Here is a 19,471-nt window from a genome sequence, read left to right on the forward strand (position 1 = left end):
ACCATCCCAGTGACGGGGGGAGCGGCCTTAAGAGACGCGCAAGATCGCAAGTTGGAAGTCTTCCTCAAGCGGGTCTTCGAGGTCTCCGCGGTAGGGTTGCGGGCGGTGATGTGTAGCTCGCTGGCACAGCGGGCCAGCCTTCTCTGGGTCCAACAACTGCTCACCTCTCAGGTCCTACCGGCCGGGGAGGCCGCCCAGGCGGATAGACTGGAAGCTGCGGTTGCGTATGGGGCTGACGCCTCCTATGACCTGTTTCGGGTCCTCGCCCGCTCCATGGCCTCGGTGGTAGCGGCACGTCGCCTCCTATGGCTCCGCAACTGGGCGGCGGACACGTCCTCCAAGTCGAGTCTGGGCTCCCTGCCATTCAGGGGCAAGTTCCTGTTCGGGGAGGATTTGGATCAAATCATCAAGTCGCTGGGGGAAAACGCGGTTCATCGCCTGCCGGAAGACAGGTATCGCTCCACCAGGGCGTTCTCGTCCTCTCGGACCAGAGCCAGGGCGCAACGGCGCTACCGGAACTACAGACCGGCGGCAGCCAGGCCCTCTGCCCCCAGGTCTCAGCCCTGGTCTCGCTCCTTTCGCGGGCGCCGCCCCGCGCGTCCCGCTCCCGCAGCTGGACAACCCTCTCCCAAGTCCTCGCAATGATGTTCAGCTCGCCCACTCCGCCGTCCCCAGGATCGGGGGGCGACTGGCGTCCTGCTACGAGGAGTGGGCGCGGATCACCTCGGATCAGTGGGTCTTGGACACCATCGGACAAGGTTACGCGTTGGAGTTTGTCCGCGCTCCAAAGGGACGGTTCATATTCTCCCCTTGCGGCTCGGACACCAAGCGACAGGTGGTACAGTTGACCCTGGACAGACTTTGGGAGATTGGCGCCATTGCGCCCGTGCCCTTCGGAGAGGTGGGCTCGGGCCATTATTCCATCTACTTCGTGGTACCAAAGAAGGACGGATCCTACCGACCCATTCTGGACTTGAAGGAAGTCAACAAATCACTCCGGGTGGTTCGGTTCCGCATGGAAACGCTGCGGTCCGTGATCGCGGCGGTGCATCGCGGGGAATTCCTGGCCTCCTTGGACCTGACGGAGGCCTACCTCCACATCCCCATTCGCCGGGAGCATCACTGTCTTCTACGGTTCAAGATCCTGGATCAACATTTCCAGTTTGTGGCTCTCCCGTTTGGGCTGGCAACGGCTCCGCGCACTTTCACCAAGATCATGGTGGTGGTAGCGGCTGCCTTGCGGAAGGAGGGGATTCTAGTTCATCCTTACCTGGACGATTGGCTCATTCGAGCGAAGTCTTTTCGGCATGGACAGGAGGCTGTGGCCAGAGTCATAGAGTTTCTGCAGTCCCTAGGATGGGTGGTGAACTTTTCCAAGAGCTCCCTGGTACCCTCGCAGCGCTTGGATTTCCTGGGGGCGACCTTCGACACCCGTCTGGGCGCGGTTTTTCTACGTCAGGACAAGGCGCAAGCCCTGCGGGAACACATACAACGGTTTTCTGCGTTATCGGTTCCCACCTCCTGGGACTATCTGCAGCTCCTAGGGGTGATGGGTTCCACCATCGACATGGTCCCTTGGGCATTTGCGCACCTCAGGCCTCTACAGAGAGCGCTTCTATCCCGTTGGAAGCCGCTTTCGCAGGACTACCAGGTGCTCCTTCCTCTGCCGCTGTTTGCCAGGAACAGTCTGACCTGGTGGATGAATCCGGAAAATTTGGCCCGCGGCATGTCTCTCGATCTGCCAAATTGGGTCGTGGTAACCACCGACGCCAGGCTCGTAGGATGGGGAGCGGTCTGCGACCGCAGCGCCACGCAAGGGACATGGTCCGCGGAGGAATCGAAGTGGTCCATCAATCTACTGGAGACCAGAGCGGTCAGATTAGCGCTCCAGCACTTCCTGCCACTCCTCCGGAACCGGGAGGTCAGGATCTTATCGGACAATGCGACGACGGTGGCCTATATCAACCAACAGGGCGGCACCCGCAGTCCGCAGGTCGCGCTCGAAGCAGAGATGCTGATGCAGTGGGCGGAGCGGCATCTGGCCCGCCTGGCGGCCTCGCACATTGCGGGCGTGGACAACGTACAGGCGGATTTCCTCAGCCGTCAGCTCTTGGACCCCGGGGAATGGTCCCTCTCCGACGAGGCGATGCAGCTGCTCGTTCGGCGGTGGGGATCCCCCCACCTCGTTCTCATGGCGTCCGCAAGCAACACCAAGGCTCCCCGGTTCTTCAGCCGCCGGAGAGAGCGAGGAGCGGAGGGCGTGGACGCTCTCGTACTCCCGTGGCCGGCCAACCTTCTTCTTTACGTGTTCCCGCCGTGGCCACTGGTGGGAAGACTACTCCGCCGCGTAGAGGTCCACCAGGGACCGGTGATCTTCGTCGCTCCGGAGTGGCCAAGACGACCTTGGTTTGCGGACCTGCTCCAACTGGTGATCGATGGACCCATCCGTCTGGGACATCTCCCCCGCCTCCTTCACCAAGGCCCGGTATTTTTCGACCAGGCAGAACTCTTCTGTCTTGCGGCCTGGCTTTTGAGAGGCACCGCCTCCGGCGCCGGGGCTACCAGGAGGCGGTAGTCTCAACGCTGCTGCGTTCTCGAAAGACTTCGACGTCGGTAGCCTATGTGCGAGTCTGGAAGGTGTTCGAGCTGTGGTGTGCCGGACTGAACACGAGTCCCTCTGAGGCTTCGGTTCCTCAGATCCTTCAGTTTCTGCAAGCAGGGGTGGACAAGGGGCTTGCCTACAACTCACTCCGGGTTCAGGTGGCCGCCCTTGGCTCGCTCCTGCGGGACGGGGGTTCCCTGCTACAACACCCGGATATTCTCCGTTTTCTCAAGGGTGTCAAACACATGCGACCGCCGGTGCGGAATCCTTGTCCCTCCTGGAGTCTCAACCTGGTGCTACGGGCCATGTCGGGACCTCCGTTTGAACCACTGCGGAATGCGACGATCAAGGATCTCACTCTCAAGGCGGTGTTTCTGGTGGCGATCTGCTCCGCTCGACGCATCTCGGAGCTGCAGGCCCTGTCGTGCAGGGAACCCTATCTCCGGTTCTCGGATTCCGGGGTTTCGATTCGCACTGTTCCCTCCTTTCTCCCGAAGGTGGTGTCCGCGTTCCATGTGAATCAGACGGTGGAGCTTCCTTCCTTCTCCCCTTCGGAGCCAAGGTCTCTCCGGCTTCTGGACGTCAAGCGCACCCTGCGCCTCTATCTGGAGGCTACGAATGATTTCCGGACTTCTGACCATCTCTTCGTCCTCTGGTCCGGCCCTCGGAAGGGAGCTCAGGCCTCGAAGACGACCATTGCCAGATGGTTGAAGGCTGGCATTGCCGCTTCCTACATTGGGGTGGGGCGGACTCCCCCGCCCGGTATTGTTGCGCATTCTACACGCTCTCAGGCGGCCTCTTGGGCGGAGACCCGCTCGGTCTCCTCTCAAGAAATCTGTAGAGCGGCAACCTGGAAGTCGTTACACACGTTCTCCAGACACTATCGTCTTCACCTCGCTTCCTCGGTCTTTGGACACTTTGGTGAGCAGGTTCTACGAGCGGGTCTCGCAGGACCCCACCCGGTTTAGGGACGCTTGGGTACATCCCACTGTCTGGACTGATCCAGGTACGTACAGGGAAAAGAAAATTATTCCTTACCTGCTAATTTTCGTTCCTGTAGTACCATGGATCAGTCCAGACGCCCACCGCATTTGGGTCCTACTCCTGCTCGACTGGTTTTTCCTCTACGGGACGGTAGTATTTTCTGTCTCTCACGATTTCTCAGTTTTTCACTGTTTGTCACAGTTCCGTTTTGGGGTTGACACGCTGACCTTTGGTCCTCCCACCCGTTGGTGGGGCGGGCACGGTTTGGTTGCTTAGGTCATACGGCTGATTGTTGCCGTTCCTTAAACTTGATCCAATTTGGGGGTTCTTGGTTTACTCGGGCTTGGATATACTCGATACTGAACTCCTGCAGAGGGGGTAGTAGCACTCATGGTGACGCCCCCTCAAAGCTTTGACTGACTCCATCTGCTGGATTGGGGACATAACCCACTGTCTGGACTGATCCATGGTACTACAGGAACGAAAATTAGCAGGTAAGGAATAATTTTCTTATCAACCATAGGAACAAAATTGGTTAAATCCTGGTTTGAAGACCCCCAAAAAGTGTTTCATAAAAGTTTATCATCCATACACGAAGGCAAGGCAAAAGCAGCAGCTGGTACTTTTGTAAGAGGTTTACAGATACTTTCAATACCCGGTTCCTTTTGTTGGTTTTCCTTTTACGCTACCCTGTGATCATCTCTGATAGCTGTGCCATAATACTGTTTTGGCCACTGATTTTACGATAGCAATGGCTCATGATTTCATCTGGTGTGTCGCACGATTCCCATGGCAGCCGTTAAATTAACGCGTGCTATTGCCTGTAAAATCCAAGCACAAAAACCAAGCTAGTAGAAAGTTGGACATTCTAGATAGTCCTCGGCTCAATCCTCCCTCCCATGCATTTTTTATGGGAGAATTGCCTGCTTTGCCCTCTTCCTGCACCTCCATCCAAATCACTCACCAACTTTGAAAAGTAGAAAAGTCTGATGCCCCATCCAAAAGGCTGCCTTCACACATATTGTAGTTCAGCGAGGTCCAGCCGTTTACAAATTGAAAAGGGGGGGGGGGGGTGGTACCCATCTAAACACACAGATGTACTCGACAGTCTTATAAGTCTCTGTTCCATGAACCGAGGCTAATCAGTAATGGCAATGAAAAATTGATTTAAAATAAGAAGAACCAGTATATCTTTCACTAAAACAAATTTAAAAAAAATCTCAAACCTGGATGTAAAAAGAAATAAGATACCACTGAGGTTGATATTCAGCGCCACTTAGCTGGTTAAGTGTCCCTGGTTAATGGTGAATAGCTGCCACTTAGCCAACTAACTATTGATCCAGCTAAATAGCCAGCTATCAGGCCGATACAGTAAAGTCCGCGGGAGAGCGGGCGTACGCCCGATTCTGTATTTAAATTAGGCCTGGCAGTAAAAACAGGAAAAGGAGGCGCTAGGGACACTAGCGCAACCCTAGCGCCTCCTTTTTGACAGGAGCGGCGGCTGTCAGTGGGTTTGACAGCCGACGCTCAATTTTGCCGGTGTCGGTTCTCGAGCCCGCTGACAGCCACGGGCTCGGAAACCGGATGCCAGCAAAATTGAGCGTCCGGTTTTCGGCCCGACAGCCGCGGGCCGAATTCAAATTTTTATTTTATTTTTTTATTTTTTTAACTTTTTTTATTCTTCGGGACCTCCGACTTAATATCGCCATGATATTAAGTTGGAGGGTGCACAGAAAAGCAGTTTTTACTACTTTTCTGTGCACTTTCCCGGTGCCGGAAGAAAGCGCCTACCTTTGGGTTGGCGCTAATTTCTGAAAGTAAAATGTGCGGCTTGGCTGCACATTTTACTTTCTGAATTGTCCGCAAATACCTAATAGGGCCATCAACATGCATTTTCATGTTGAGGGCACTATTAGGTGCTGTGGGTTGGACACGCGTTTTCCTCCCCTTACTGAATTAAGGGGTAAGGGAAAACGCGCGTCCAAGAGCAGGCTAACCGTGCGCTCCGTTGGAGCGCACTGTACTGTATCGGCCTGTATGTAAGGAGCAAGATGGAGGTATTCCGCAAAAGCACTACTTATCTGGCTCACCTAACTAGATAAATGCTGATTTTTCAATCTTATTGAGCTTAGTTAGCCAGGTAAGTATAGGACCGCTGTTCAGTTGTCTTAAAGTTAGTCAGATAAACATATCCACCTAACTATAAGATAGCTGAGTATATTAATTCGTACAGCTGCACTGCTGAATATCTCAGCCAGGTTAATCAGATATGTTTTTCCGACTAACTTAGGGAGCCAGATAGTGGCTAAATATGGACCTTATTTATGCCAATGTACTAAAGTATGCTGAACCGCATGCTTTTTGCTACTGGAATTATATGTAAATAAGCCCAGAAGCAAATAGCACGCATATCTTTCTTAGAAACATGTTTGCTAAACATTTTAACTACATCTCATTGAGCTGTAGTTAATATTTATTCAAAATCACATTTGCAAACCATTTCTTTTGCATGGTTTAGCCAGTACTGCTGGCTATGTGTTCATAGCTAATGAGCTATTTTGCATATTTTTGCATTAGTCACTCATTAGCATTGAATTTATATTAAACTGTGGAAAAAGAAAAACTATGCAGGAGAAATAACTATTTGCATTAAAATATTAAATTATGCATGAAAAATGGCATGGTTGCGTGCAATATTTGCCATTTTTACACATGTAATCACATTTTGTGAAGCCTAATGCACTTTAGTACATTGGTCTCCTGGTTTCCTTGTTGTTGTCATGGTAAGCTTTCCTGACAGATGATGCGCCTTTTTCCCTTCCCTTTTCTGAACTAGGTTGCGCAGTGCTCCAGTTGCCATTAAGTTTGTGACAAACACAACCAAAGAGTGCAAGGGGACCCTCTTGGAGAGACTGAAGAGGCTGGAATTTGACATCACCGAGGATGAGATCTTCACCTCTTTAACTGCGGCCAGGAATCTTCTAGAACAAAAGCATGTCAGGCCCCTGCTACTAGTGGACGATAGTGCGCTTCCCGACTTTGAAGGTATTGTGCCTGAACAAAGTATTCATATGTTACTTTTTAATTTTCTCGTCTGTCCTTCCCTCCATAGCTGAGAAGCGGTGAAAGAGGAGGGTGCCTGAGAGTTGGCAGCAGTGTCCTTCCCTTGCCCCCCATGGGACTCATTGATGCAGTTCTAGTTTCTGGTGGAGTAAATACTGCTAGGTTGTGTTGCTCGTCGTATCATCTCCCTGTTAGGCTTCTTCTGGATTTCTCGGTAGCATAAAGTAAAGCTTCTGAACTTTCTGCTTTATTCAGAAAATACAAGTCTTTATTCATAGTTTAGTGACTGGCCAAAGCCCAATGCATTTGGTGTCGAAGAAGATACAGGTACAGACAGAGAATCATCTGCAAATGAGCACTGTGGATTTTCCCTCCCTCTTTCCTGTCCGATTTTGGATAGAAGGGAGGAGAAGGCCAGCAGGGAGGGAGGGAAGGGAATTCCCCTGCTGGGAAAACTTTAGTTTTTAATGTCAAGGGGCAGAGGGGCGAAGAGAAGGGTTTGGGCTGGCCCCCGGGGATAAGAGTGGGCAGGAAGGAGGGAAGGCTTCCCTGCATGGCCTATTATTATTTACTTATAGACTGGAAGGGAAAGGGAGCTGGTATTTAAAGGGGACTGAGCTGGTTAGTGTCTGATTTTCAGCACGAACCAGCTCGCTTTAGCCAGGGAGCCACGCTGCACTAAATTTAGCCTGTCAGAATTTGACCAGCTCGGTTTAGATAAATATTCAGCTGGACACCAAGCCGCTTAGCTGACTATTCGTTTAAAGATATCGAGCTAAGAGCCAGTTATCTTACCCGCTCAGCAGATCTTGTGAATTCTATTTTGATACAGTTTGTAAATCACCTTGGGTTGTACTTAGAGAAAGCAATTCAGACAATGACATACGTATACCGATACAGAAACCTATCTCACAATAACTAAATTCCTGTTTACCCAAGCTTCTGCGAGCTCAGTCTTCAGAAAGCCTACAAGCAGGTAATGTTATGGGTTTAGCTGGCTGTTCGGGATTTACTTGAAGTCTGCCACTGAAATTATTTAGATAAAGTGCATAGCTTCACATGAATGACTTCAGGAAAAGATAATTTTCCAACCAGACTTCCGCACATAATTTTAGTTGGACAGCATTCAGATTTTAGCCACACCCACAGCATTGCCTCCTTATGTCCATATACATTTTATGTGTGCAGTTAGTTGTGCGTGCAGAAGTTATCTGCTCACTGGAGAGAAATATTCAAGTTTAGGTTCGGTTAACTCCAAAGGTTAGCCAGACAGTGGCTTTGCGTATCGACTTGTCTGTCTTATTATTTTGGCAGGTCAGGAAATATGGAGGTCTGTGTGCTGCACCCTTCGTCCAGGCAACGTCTGGCGTTAGCCGATTAAAAGCCACAGTTTTGAAATTTTTCCCAGCTGCCCACATACATTTAGTGCAGATAACTCACTGCACGCACAAAATTTATCTGAATAAAAACAAGGAATTTCTAGAGGTGCTACAGAGAGAGGCAGGGCAAAACTTTAGACAGTAAGCGCCTGTATTGAGCGCTCTCTAGCTAATATTACATGAGAGAGTCTGATCAGGAAACGCCTGTTGTAAAGTTACCCCGGTAACTTTAACTGCGTATATTTAGAGGAACTCTTACCTGGGCATGTTCTCCTGAAATCCCGCGTTAACTTTCCCACTCACCAGCCTCTTGGGGAAACAGTTAGCAAATCTAATGGTGTAAAAACGAAATGAATATTTTTTTTCTACATTTGTCTCTTAGAATTTAGAGAAACATCCACGCTTTGTCTTGGGCTGCACGAGAAAGTACCGAACATTGTATTCTGTGCAGTTTATCTTATCTATGCTTTTCTATACGTTCTGTTTAAAATTGCACATGTGTACGTTTCCTTACTCTGCTCTCATCTGTCCAGATCAGGGAACTGCACGGCCGACTGCTTTGAACCTGGACCCCCCTCTTGTCGGCAACTTTATTCTTTGTGTTTTATCTACAGGAATAGTGACCAATGATCCCGATGCAGTGGTAATAGGATTAGCTCCAGAACATTTTAGCTATCAGACTATGAACAAGGCTTTCCGGTAAGTCATATCCAAGCCTCATATCTGTGAGGGAAAGGTTATTTTTACTTTTAAGAAAGGTCATTAGGAAAATTGTGAATTTGAGTAAAATGATTTGAGGGAAAAAAAAAATGCAGCGGACTCTGGTGGTTGTGCATTGTAATTAGTGTTTGAATGTTTATAGTTTGGAAGCTGACATGGTGACTCTTATTCAGATCAAGTGACATCGTATGCATACCAGGTAAGAGGGAAATGTATTTACAGGTCTTCTCCCTCCCTCTTTCTTCTGTCTTTATAACTACCCCACATGATTGCCTAATCGGACATCTCAAGTACTGGCCGAGGCCTTAAGGGGCAGCCTGTGAGACTAGGCCCTCAGCCCTAGTCTTGCAGGGATCGCCCCGGTAGCCTTACTTCCCCTCTCCTGGAGCTTGAGTGCGTCATCTCGGTGATGCTTCCAAGCCCTGCTGGCTCTATCAGGCATCCCTATAGTCGAGCCACAGGGCCAGCGTTCGGGTCTCGCTGCAGTGCAACCGTTGCTGTCACCGCGTCTGTCCTTCTGTATGCATGTACTGGGGGGCTTCTGCCATGGACAAAATTGTCTGAAATTTGGTAGGAGAGTCTTTTACGGAAGTTCTGACCCTCTTGCCAAATCCTTCCGGTAGGTGTGCCAGGAAAGCAGGGCAGTTCCTGAGTTTGCAGGAGTGGGCAGGAGCAGGGCTTAAACACAAGACTATGAAGCATGCCTTTTTTTTTGTTATGCTAGTTAGAAGCATCCACTTTTTCAGCTGGTTTTAATGTGAAATAAGAAAGTAAATGCAGGAAAATGCCTTTGAAATGGTATTTTTGTTTAAATTTGCAATGACAGTGGTTCAGATTCTGTACTTGAGCAGCTAGCCATAATAATCCTTATTGATAAATACCAAGGAGGTAATTTTAAAAGGAGTTACGCATGTACATGTAACATACTATCATAGCAATTTTAAAAAGATCTTGCACATGAATATCCTATGGACAATTCAATGGCCTATATTGTAGCAATTTTCAAAAGCCTAGTTACACAGTTAAAGTGCATTTACACATGTAAAACCCAATTTTAAGCATTTAAATGCTTTTTAAGATCAAGCCGCAGCTGAATATTCTTTTACTCTTATACCATAATATAGTGGTTCAGCTCCCTCAGCACTAAAAACTGCAGAATTTGACATCCGAACTGAACGGCCTGAGCAGGTGTAAAGGGCTAGACTGTTGCTTCGGGGGATCCACATTTTGAACCATGTTCCTAACCTCGTGTCAAACAAATAATGAAATAAGAACATAAGAAATTTGCCATGCTGGGTCAGACCAAGGGTCCATCAAGCCCAGCATCCTGTTTACCAACAGAGGCCAAAACAGGCCACAAGAACCTGGCAATTACCTAAATACTAAGAAGATCCCATGCTACTGATGCAATTAATAGCAGTGGCTATTCCCTAAGTAAACTTGATTAATAGCAGTTAATGGACTTCTCCTCCAAAAACTTATCCAAACCTTTTTTAAACACAGCTACACTAACTGCACTAACCACATCCTCTGGCAACAAATTCCAGAGCTTTATTGTGCTTGCGTGAGAGAGAATTTTCTCCGATTAGTCTTAAATGTGCTACTTGCTAACTTCATGGAATGCCCCCTAGTCCTTCTATTATCCGAAAGTGTAAATAACCGATTCACATCTACTTGTTCAAGACCTCTCATGATCTTAAAGACCTCTATCATATCCCCCCTCAGCCCTAACCTCTTCAGCCTTTCCTCATTAATGTTCACATTAATGAAGTAAAACTGTAACGATACTGTCATTTAATTTCCATTCTGAGCTCCGGGTGTGGGTGGCTCTGTTGCGGGGCCTGGCACGATGCTCTTCCAGCTAATTCCACCTGGATCCCTCGATGGAATTTACAACCCTGCTTCAGCCCAGCCCTTGCTGTACTTTACTCCTGATCTTGTACTGAACGGGCTGCCTCACTACAGCTCTTACTGCCTTTCAGCAGAGCGAAGGGGAAGACCTCCCATGCTCTTAAACCTGTACTAGAGATGGACCCGGCATGTGAGAAATACCTCAGGGTTCTCTTCACGAACGGGAGGCCAGTGACCAAAGTGAATTTTGTAGTCGTACCCATGATTTGTTTCCCATATTTCACAAAAGGCGTTTGGGTGAACGTGTGCCCGTACTTAAAATAAGGTGAGCAGATGGCTGCAGGTCGTTAGGGACAGGCTGAACCAGTAGCGGTTTTACCCCGCTGGGTTCAACAAGATATCGGCCTGACCTCTGTAAGAAAATCTGCGCAGTGATGTCAGTGGAACGATCTGATCACCTTAACTTTGTGAGCGTGTGTCAAGATTGACTGAAGTGTCTCTTTACTTGTAAAAGGCACTTTGTACAAAATGAGGCCTCCAGTTTGCTTTGTGTAGCTCTTCTGTGACTTTGGGTCCTGTCGGGTTTCTGCTTGCAGTCGTTTCTGTTCCCTTCTGAGCTGCTGCTTGGGGAAAGCGGGAAGGCAAAGCTGCAGCTGTGCTCTCCTGGCTGGTGATATAATCGGGACACTGCACTGTTAGCCGTCCAGCCGTGTCCCGAGCAAGGGGATAAGGGCCAGAGCTTGATAATTTGTGCAGTGACTGAGCGATTCTTACCTGAAAACTGAGCAAATGTTGACCCGATAATTAGAAGAGCTGCCGCCCGCAGAGCAGTTGAAAGGAGCATTTCCTTTTAACCCAGCGACTTCTATCCATGCCAAGACCCTGGAAGGGCTCACCCAGATTTGTACCATCTGTGTAGATGTTTTAGGTTTCCCTCGCAAATCTCTTTATCTTATCCTGCCATGTGATGATAAGATGTACCAAATATGTTTGTTTGTTACTGTTTGATTTTCCTGGCGTGGGATGTGGATGTAATAAGGATGTTTTTATCTTGTGCCAGAGGAAGGGGTGGAGTTTGAAAGAAATGCAAATTGAATGAGCTTTTTTAAAATGTTGCCCCCAGTTGAATCAAACACTGCCTTTTTACTCTGACTGTAATATTGTAGCATGGAAGTGGCCTGCTATTGTGGAATCAGGGAAACGGTCTGTCTAGTCTGTGCAGGCTGCCTGTACCCCCCTCACATCTGGCTCAGTCTCCCACCCTTAGCAACAGGATCATGTCCCGTCTGAGTCGGCCCCTTAAAGGTGCAGCAGTTTGGAGGCATTGGAATCACTGCCAGTTCATGATTTCCTGTGCCTTTAAGAGAGCTAACCTGAACAGGGAAACACCTGTAAATGTTGGAGGCCAACAAAGTCTTTCCGTTTGAGTTTTGGCAGTTAATTAGTTATCCTCCCTATTCTTAGCCCCTTAAAAGTTCAGGAATGCCTGGGCTCTGCAGAAGCCTGTTTACATGATTGCTCTTCAGCATGGTGAGAGATTAACCCTTGCATAAAATAGCCCTCTTCACCACAGAAGGAGAGTGAGAAACAGAGATTGTGATGGTTGTCGTGTGGGTTGCCCCAGGAAGGAGTGGCCTGGTGTCTGCAGAGGCGAATCCAGGCCAGAGACAGTAAAAGCAGGAAAACTGGGCGTCTTCCACCTATGCCCCAACCACTTTTCCCTCGGGTTGAGCCCTCAGATGCTGGTGGCCGGCGCAGCATGAGGAATGGGGGTAGCCCCCAGTACCAGCAAGGAGAATAAACCTTTGAAATTGGAAAGAGGAATCCAGGAAGGAGAACAGGCAGAAGGCTGAAGATTAGAATTTGGGGACAAAGAAGTCTTCTGGATAGAGGAACGGAGCCAGAGTATTGTTTGTTTATTTATTTATTTATTTGTTGAGTTTATATACCGTCATTTGGTGAAGCCATCACAACGGTTTACAATATTAGGAATGGAAGGTAGGACCAAGCTCTGGCAACTCACTGATGAGACTATCTCAGTATAAATATAGGAAAAAAAATGGTCACCTGGGGGGGGGGAGTGAGGGGCACAGGGCTGGGATAACTAGGCATAGGTGTAAATAGTTGATGTTTTAAATTTATGCCCTCGTAACTTCCAGTTACTTGTTCTATCCCACTATCCCCTCGCCTCCAAGTTCTCGCCCCCCCATCCTCCCCTCCTCTTATTTCTTTTCCCATCCCCCCTCTACCTTTTTTCATCAGTTCTATGTTCACTGTAAAGCCTGTTGCTGATTTTTGTTTCTTGTTAACCGATGAGATGTTCCCAACGACCACTGGTATATAAAAACTGTTAAGTAAATAAATAAACTATATAGTTAGTCTAAGCAGTCCACAGTGCCTCCTGTGGACTGGAGGTGAATTCGGCAACAGGTCCTTCAGAGACAAAGCACGGAGAGAGTAAAGAGACTGCAGAATCAGTGTTGCCAGAAATGTAAATGGTTTTGTAGCTACTGCCTTGGAGACCCACATTAAATGGGGTAAGGGATATTGGTAGGGTGTGAGGCAGGGGATTGGCCACAATACCCATCCATGTTAACCTTGCCCCCCCCCCCCCCCCACCCAAAAAAAAATACTTCAGTTTTGGTTACGTCCTTGTTGTCCGCACTGCCATCTTCTCCTCTGCTGGGCCTCTGAAAGTCATGTCTTTGTTGATTAGGCCACTGACAGCCTCTTCCCATTGCCGGTACCGCTGGTAGCCTCTCCCCACCACAGACACCACCAACAAAATATTTGAGGTGCAACACTGATGTAGTACATAAGGGTCTGGTCACACCATGGATCCATATAGAGACGACATGATATTCTTCCTTTTGTTCTCCATTCTTCTCTGTCATGGATGTGAGCCCTTAGGCTGAGGCATGGTTGACACAGTCTAGTAGGTGAACCCACTAGGCCCACATCAACAGCTGGCGGATATGCCCTTTCTCGGATAGGAGCTGGAACTTCACTTGTACCCGCGGGCTGAGCCTTTGGATTCTAGGGACCAGCAGGGCTTAGGTGAGTGTCCCTGAGGGTGCAGTCAGAGAAAGTCCAAGTATGAATAATGGTCAGGGCAGGCAGTGAGAAGACAGTGTCCAGGCCAAGGGTCGTGGCAGGCAGCGAGAAGATGATGTCCGGGTCCAGGCTAAGGGTTGAGGCAGGCAGCGAGAAGACAGAGGTCAGGGCAGGCAGCAAACCAGAGATAAGTCATAATTCAAAGCAAGGGTTAGAACTGTGAAATCAGGCCAAGGCAGACAAAGATGAGCCACTGAGAGACAAGACAGGCAGGACTGACAAGGTAAGGCAATGGGAACTGGGCAAGGAGGAAGTAAGGGAGGGAAAGGCAAGGAAAGCAGGACAAGGACATAACCAGGCAAGGCAGGACAGCAGGAACACAGGCAAGAACTGGAATAACCAATGAGGCATAGGAATAGCGAGACAAGGTACAAGAGTAGCAACACACACACTACAAGATAGGAGGCTGTGTTGCTGAGGCATCGGTTTGTTGTAGCACCGGGATTTAAATACCAGCTTGGATGATACCATCAAGGAGTGACGGCAGAGAGGTTTCCTGCCGTGGGGCCTTTAAGCGGTGCTGTGCCGCACGCGCACATGCCTAAGAAGACCCCAGAGCCATGGCGGTTTCAGCTGCATGGAGAGCGGGGGTGAGTGTGGCCAGTTGCAGGCTGTCCCACGGCTGGCCAAAAGTTACATTCTCCAAATAATTCCTAACGTCGTATTTACGGTACTTTTTTTTGACAGCCGCCACAAAATGAGCTGAGGGTTTCAACTTATTTATTAATGGAGGAGAACTACTAGTCTCCCACACAGTTTTTAAGATAAATGGGGCTGTTGTGGGTTTTGCTTTGAACGTGAAGGGCTTTTGGGGGGTCCGCTTAATGTTTTCTTGGAGTTATATATTTCAGCTATGGTTCAAATCTGTTTTTTAAGCTTAGGCATTATCATTTATAATCATGTTTTTCCAACCACAGAGTTCAGTTTGAACAAATGCAAAAGCTTTCCCCTTTTTTGAAAATAGGCATTTAAGACAGTTATTCAGGAGTTGATTATTCCTTGCTTGATTATTGTGATTGCTTCTTGCTGGAACTCCCAGGAAGGTGTGTTCAGCAGCTACAAGTGATCCAGAATAGGGTGGCAAGGATTATTTTTGTTGGTCTTGAAGATCTAATATGGCGCCTTTATTGCCCAAACGTTTTTGGCTGCCTGTGATGACACGGGTCAAGCTGTGATAGGGACATGACTAGCGTATCAGGCCATAGACTACAATCATGTTGGTGCTTTATTGTAAGTGCTGTCAGTTCATGAGTTATGGAAAGTGAAGACCATAATAGAGCATTCTCAGTGGCTAGGTCCTTTGTTGTGGATTTCTACCCCAGTTGATATCAGGACTGGACCTAATTATAAGGTGAAATCACAGCTGTTTCCATATGGGTTAACTAGACGAGGAAGCAGGTGTTAGGCTATGATGGTCCCATTCTAGTGATTATTAGATGTTAGCAGTTTCCTATTGAAATGAGTGGTTTTGATTAAGCAGGGTGGTGTGGTTATGGTTTGGGACTATTGAAGGGGCTATAGCAGTTGATTAGGAGGGGTTGGGCTTTATTTTATATCGGGCGGGCATTGTCTCTTGAAGGCCTTCAATGGGGGAGAGAGTTTTCTGCAGTGCTGTTTATGTGGGTTTTCTTCATTTTGTTTTTAATGATTGCAGTATTGATTTTTAATGATGTGCATTACTTTGGGAAGGTTTTGTATCTGGTATTGTAGCTGTAGTTAATAAATGAAATTGTCCACAACTATTCCAAGGTTGGTGACTCCCGATACCATAGAATGGTAAAGAAGTTAGTGGTCAGAGAGTGGGATACTCCACAAGCTGGACTGAAGGTGGGTAGAGCGATTTCAAAGACATGGGATAGGGAGCAGTGTCCTGTTGTCGAGTGAGAGATAGTTAAAAGATAGAAAACAGAGAGTAAGGCTAAATGGTAAATTTTCCCAGTGGAGAAAGGTGCCTTAGGGATTTGTTCTGGGTCCACCTCTTTTTAGTGGAAATGGGAACAACAAGGGAGGTGATCAAATTTGCAGATGACATTAAATCATTCAAAGTTGTTAAATCACATGAGGATTGTCAGAAATTGCAAAATAGATCTTGCAAAACCAGGAGACTGGGCATACAGATGGAAAATTAAATTTGATGTGGACAAGTACAAAGTGATACACTTGGGAAAGAGTAACCCAAATTATAGCTACACAATGCAAGGTTCCACATTAAGAGTCACCATTCAGGAAAAGAATTTAGGTGTCATCGTTGATAATACGTTGAAATATTCTACTCAGTGTGCAGCAGCAGCCAAGAAAGCAAATAGAATGTTAGGAATTATTAGGAAAGGAATGGAGAATGAAACAGAGAATATCATAAAGCCTCCGTATTGCTCCACGATGTCACCTCATCTTGAATAGTGTATGCAGAATTAAAAAAGGTATAGGGAAGGAAATGATAAAGGGGATAAAACAATTCCCCTATGAGGAAAGGCTAAAGAGATTAGGACTCCAGCTTGGAGAAGATACAGCTGAGGGGAGATGTAAAAGAGGTCTATAAAATAATGAGTGGAATGGAACGAATAAATGTTAATCAGTTGTTTACTCTTTCAAAAAGTACAAAGACTAGGGGACACAATGAAATTACTAGATGATACACTTAAAACTAATAAGAGACCATATTTTTTTACTCAATGCATAACTAAGCTCTGGAATTTGTTGCCAGAAGATGTGGTGAAACCTATTAGTATAGCTGTGTTTAAAAAAGGTTTGGACAAGTTCCTGGAGGAAAATTCCATAAACCATTGTTAAGATGGAGTTGCAAAAATCTACTTCTTACCCCTTGGGATCCTGCCAGTTACTTGTGACCTGGTTTAGCCACTGTTGGAAATAGGATACTGGACTTGATGGACCTGTGGTCTGATTCAGTATGGCAAGACTTATGTTCTTATGTACCCCCTCTCTGAGTCTGCCTTGGAAATCCTGATGCTCCCAAAAGTAGACACTTTGGTCTTGGCGGTGACCAAGAAAACCACCATCCTGATGGCTGGGTCTGCAACATTGAAGGAAACACAGGATCGAAAATTAGAGATCCATCTCAAGAGGATTTTTGAGGTTTCGGCCTTGGGCATCTGGGCTATGGTCTGCAGTAGTTTTATGCAATAAGCCTGTTTACACTGTGTTCAGTATTTGCAAAAGTTCCCTCTTTTTTGCCGAAGGTGATTTCTTCGTTCCATCTGAATCAGTCGGTGGAGCTTCCGGCCTTTTCTCTTTTGGATAGCGATGCTCCGCATTCTAGGGAATTGAAGTGTCTGGATGTACAGAGAGTTCTGCTGCGATATTTGGAGATTACCAATTTTTTCCGTGTTTCCAACCATTTGTTCATCTTGTGGAGTGTGCGAAGAAAGGAAGGCAAGCTTCCAAGGTGACTATAGCTCGTTGGCTGAAAGAGGCCATCTCGTCAGCTTATATTTGTCGGGGTTGGCCAGTTCTGGACAGCTTGAAAGCACATTCTCTATGCGCTCACGCTTCTTCTTAGACGGAGTGCTAATCGGTGTCGCCACAAGAGATTTGCAGGGCGGCAACTTGGAAGATGCTTCACACTTTTGCGCGTCACTGCCGTCTGGATGTCCAAGCTCCAGATGATGGAAATTTTGGCAGAGGTGTTCTTCAAGCGGGACTCTCCACGTCCCACCCTTTTAGGGAAGCTTTGGTACATCCCAGCAGTCTGGACTGATCTGGGTACGTACAGGGAAAGGAAAATTAGTTCTTACCTGATAATTTTCATTCCTGTAGTACCACGGATCAGTCCAGACACCCTCCCTTTTTTCACAGGGTTTATCGTGAGAGTCCGCGCTGAGAGGTTATTCTACTGCCAAAAGAAGGCTACATGTTTATCTGATTTTTTGATTAATCAGTTCTAAAATGTTTTAGTTTGGTTTTTTCACTTGATCTGCAAAGTTCTAATTAGTTAACAGCACTGTTATCCTCCAACTTATTTCTGCTTTGATAATGTTTATACTGAGGAGCTGCATGTGGCACACCAGGTTAAGAGGGGGGTGCCTTACAAGTTTTTCTCTGTCTCCATCTGCTGAATACCTGGAGGCGGGGCAATGTGGCGGACACACTGTATGATTTGTTTCATATGTCTTCTAGGATTATGATGTCCACAGTATTGGCCCAAAGACTCTTGTGGTTGCAGAATTGGTCTGTGAATTTCTGGTCCAAGTCACAACTGGGTAATCTTGCTTTTAAAGACAAGCTGTTATTTGGAGAGGGCCTGGAACAACTGGTGAAACATCTGGGAGAATTGAAGGAGCATAAGTTGCATAAAGGCGAGCCGAAAAGGGGCAAGAGGAGCTTCCTGAATCGATTGCGGTTTAGGTACACAAGAAGATATCATCCCAAAAGGGTCTCTTCCTCGTCTCAGAGGCAAAGCTCTGGCAAGACACAATCCTTTCAGGGCCTGCGGAGACCAGACACGCAGCCTTGTGGTAAAAAGCAAAGCAGCCCTAAATAAAAAAAAAAAAAAAAAAGGGTCCAGAGTTCAAGAAGCACTCCCCGGCATTAAGTGCACAGGCATAACAATATTGAACTCTTTGTACTGGTAGTATAACCGAATCTCTTTTCTCACTTCTCAACAGCATCACTTAGAAGAGAAAATATTTCAATGAAACATAGCAGCACAACTCTTTATAAGCAAACCTTGTCGCTGCTGGCACTCCCAAACGAAAAGACCTTGTTAATCAGTAATGCAGCCATCATTAAGTATCCTCGCAATTCAGTTGCTCTAAGAATGCTCTGGCTTCCTTGCCCTGCATTACAGCTCTTATTTTTCCTTTATGAAACACTTTAAGCTTGCAGGAATCTGAAGAGAGAATTTAATGCCTTTGTTGTGGAGTTGCATACAATAAGGTGTAATTTCTTGTGTGATGCCATCATCTTCGCAGAGAAGTCTGCAAATTCCAGCAATTTATTATTATTATTATTATTATTATTATATTGCAAGTCTTTTGGGTTGCAGTATGCACTGAAGATCTTGGTTTTAAGGTCAAATACTTTATAATAGCTTGCCTTAGTTTATTGTTGGGTAGGGCTTCTCACCCCTTGGCGACGCACCCTTTCCACCAGAATGGGCCTATTGACACTATTTATACCTAGGGCCTTGGAAAGCCACGATACGGCGAATTTAAGGAGAGCTTCACCTTGGACGGATTCTAGCACCCCCAGTGCTCGCAGATTATTTTGCCTGCTCCTTTTCTCGAGCTTGTCAATTTTGTTTTCCAGCACATTGGTTATGGTGTGCAGCTGCATTACGGAATTATCTACTGTGTCCAGCTGATCACCATGTCTGGACATGGTCTGTGCCAGGGACATGTCAATATTGTTGAAATTGTCGACCTTGTCCCAAAGCTCGTCCACAAATGATTGCAGGTTTTGCAGTTGGTCTGTCACAGCGCAGATATGACACGTATCAGCTCCTTAAGGACAGGCTCTGACAGCCCTTCTGTGCTAGGGCTCGCTTCTTGTGCCATCTTGTCTTCCACAGGCAGCGATTTTTCAGTCCCTTGCCTCTTTGCTCTACTCATGTTGTCATGGTTCATTCTGTTTACAAAATTGACAATGAGCGTGTACGAGAGGCCTACCAAGTTTTTCAGAAAAAAACGTGTTTGCAATTCAAAATAAAGAAAAATTCCATTGCCTCCGAGGGAGCAGACCCCTTGGACCTCCGCTCAGGGTGACGCCATCGCCAGAAGTTCCTAGGTCTGTTTTTCAGTCC

At 47.3% G+C, this 19,471-nt stretch overlaps 1 protein-coding gene across 3 annotated transcripts in view; it reads left to right on the top strand.

The window, feature by feature from the left end:
* Positions 1-19,471, top strand: part of HDHD2 (haloacid dehalogenase like hydrolase domain containing 2) — an 80,125-nt gene that overhangs the window by 26,689 nt on the left and 33,965 nt on the right. For all 3 annotated transcript variants that reach the window (XM_029580458.1, XM_029580466.1, XM_029580476.1), the window contains 2 exons: positions 6,423-6,631; positions 8,643-8,727. In XM_029580458.1, coding sequence (XP_029436318.1) covers positions 6,423-6,631; positions 8,643-8,727 — 294 coding nt within the window. The remainder of the gene's footprint in view (positions 1-6,422; positions 6,632-8,642; positions 8,728-19,471) is intronic.

This window comes from Rhinatrema bivittatum, chromosome 1 (assembly GCF_901001135.1).
Source record: "Rhinatrema bivittatum chromosome 1, aRhiBiv1.1, whole genome shotgun sequence".
NCBI lineage: Eukaryota > Metazoa > Chordata > Amphibia > Gymnophiona > Rhinatrematidae > Rhinatrema > Rhinatrema bivittatum.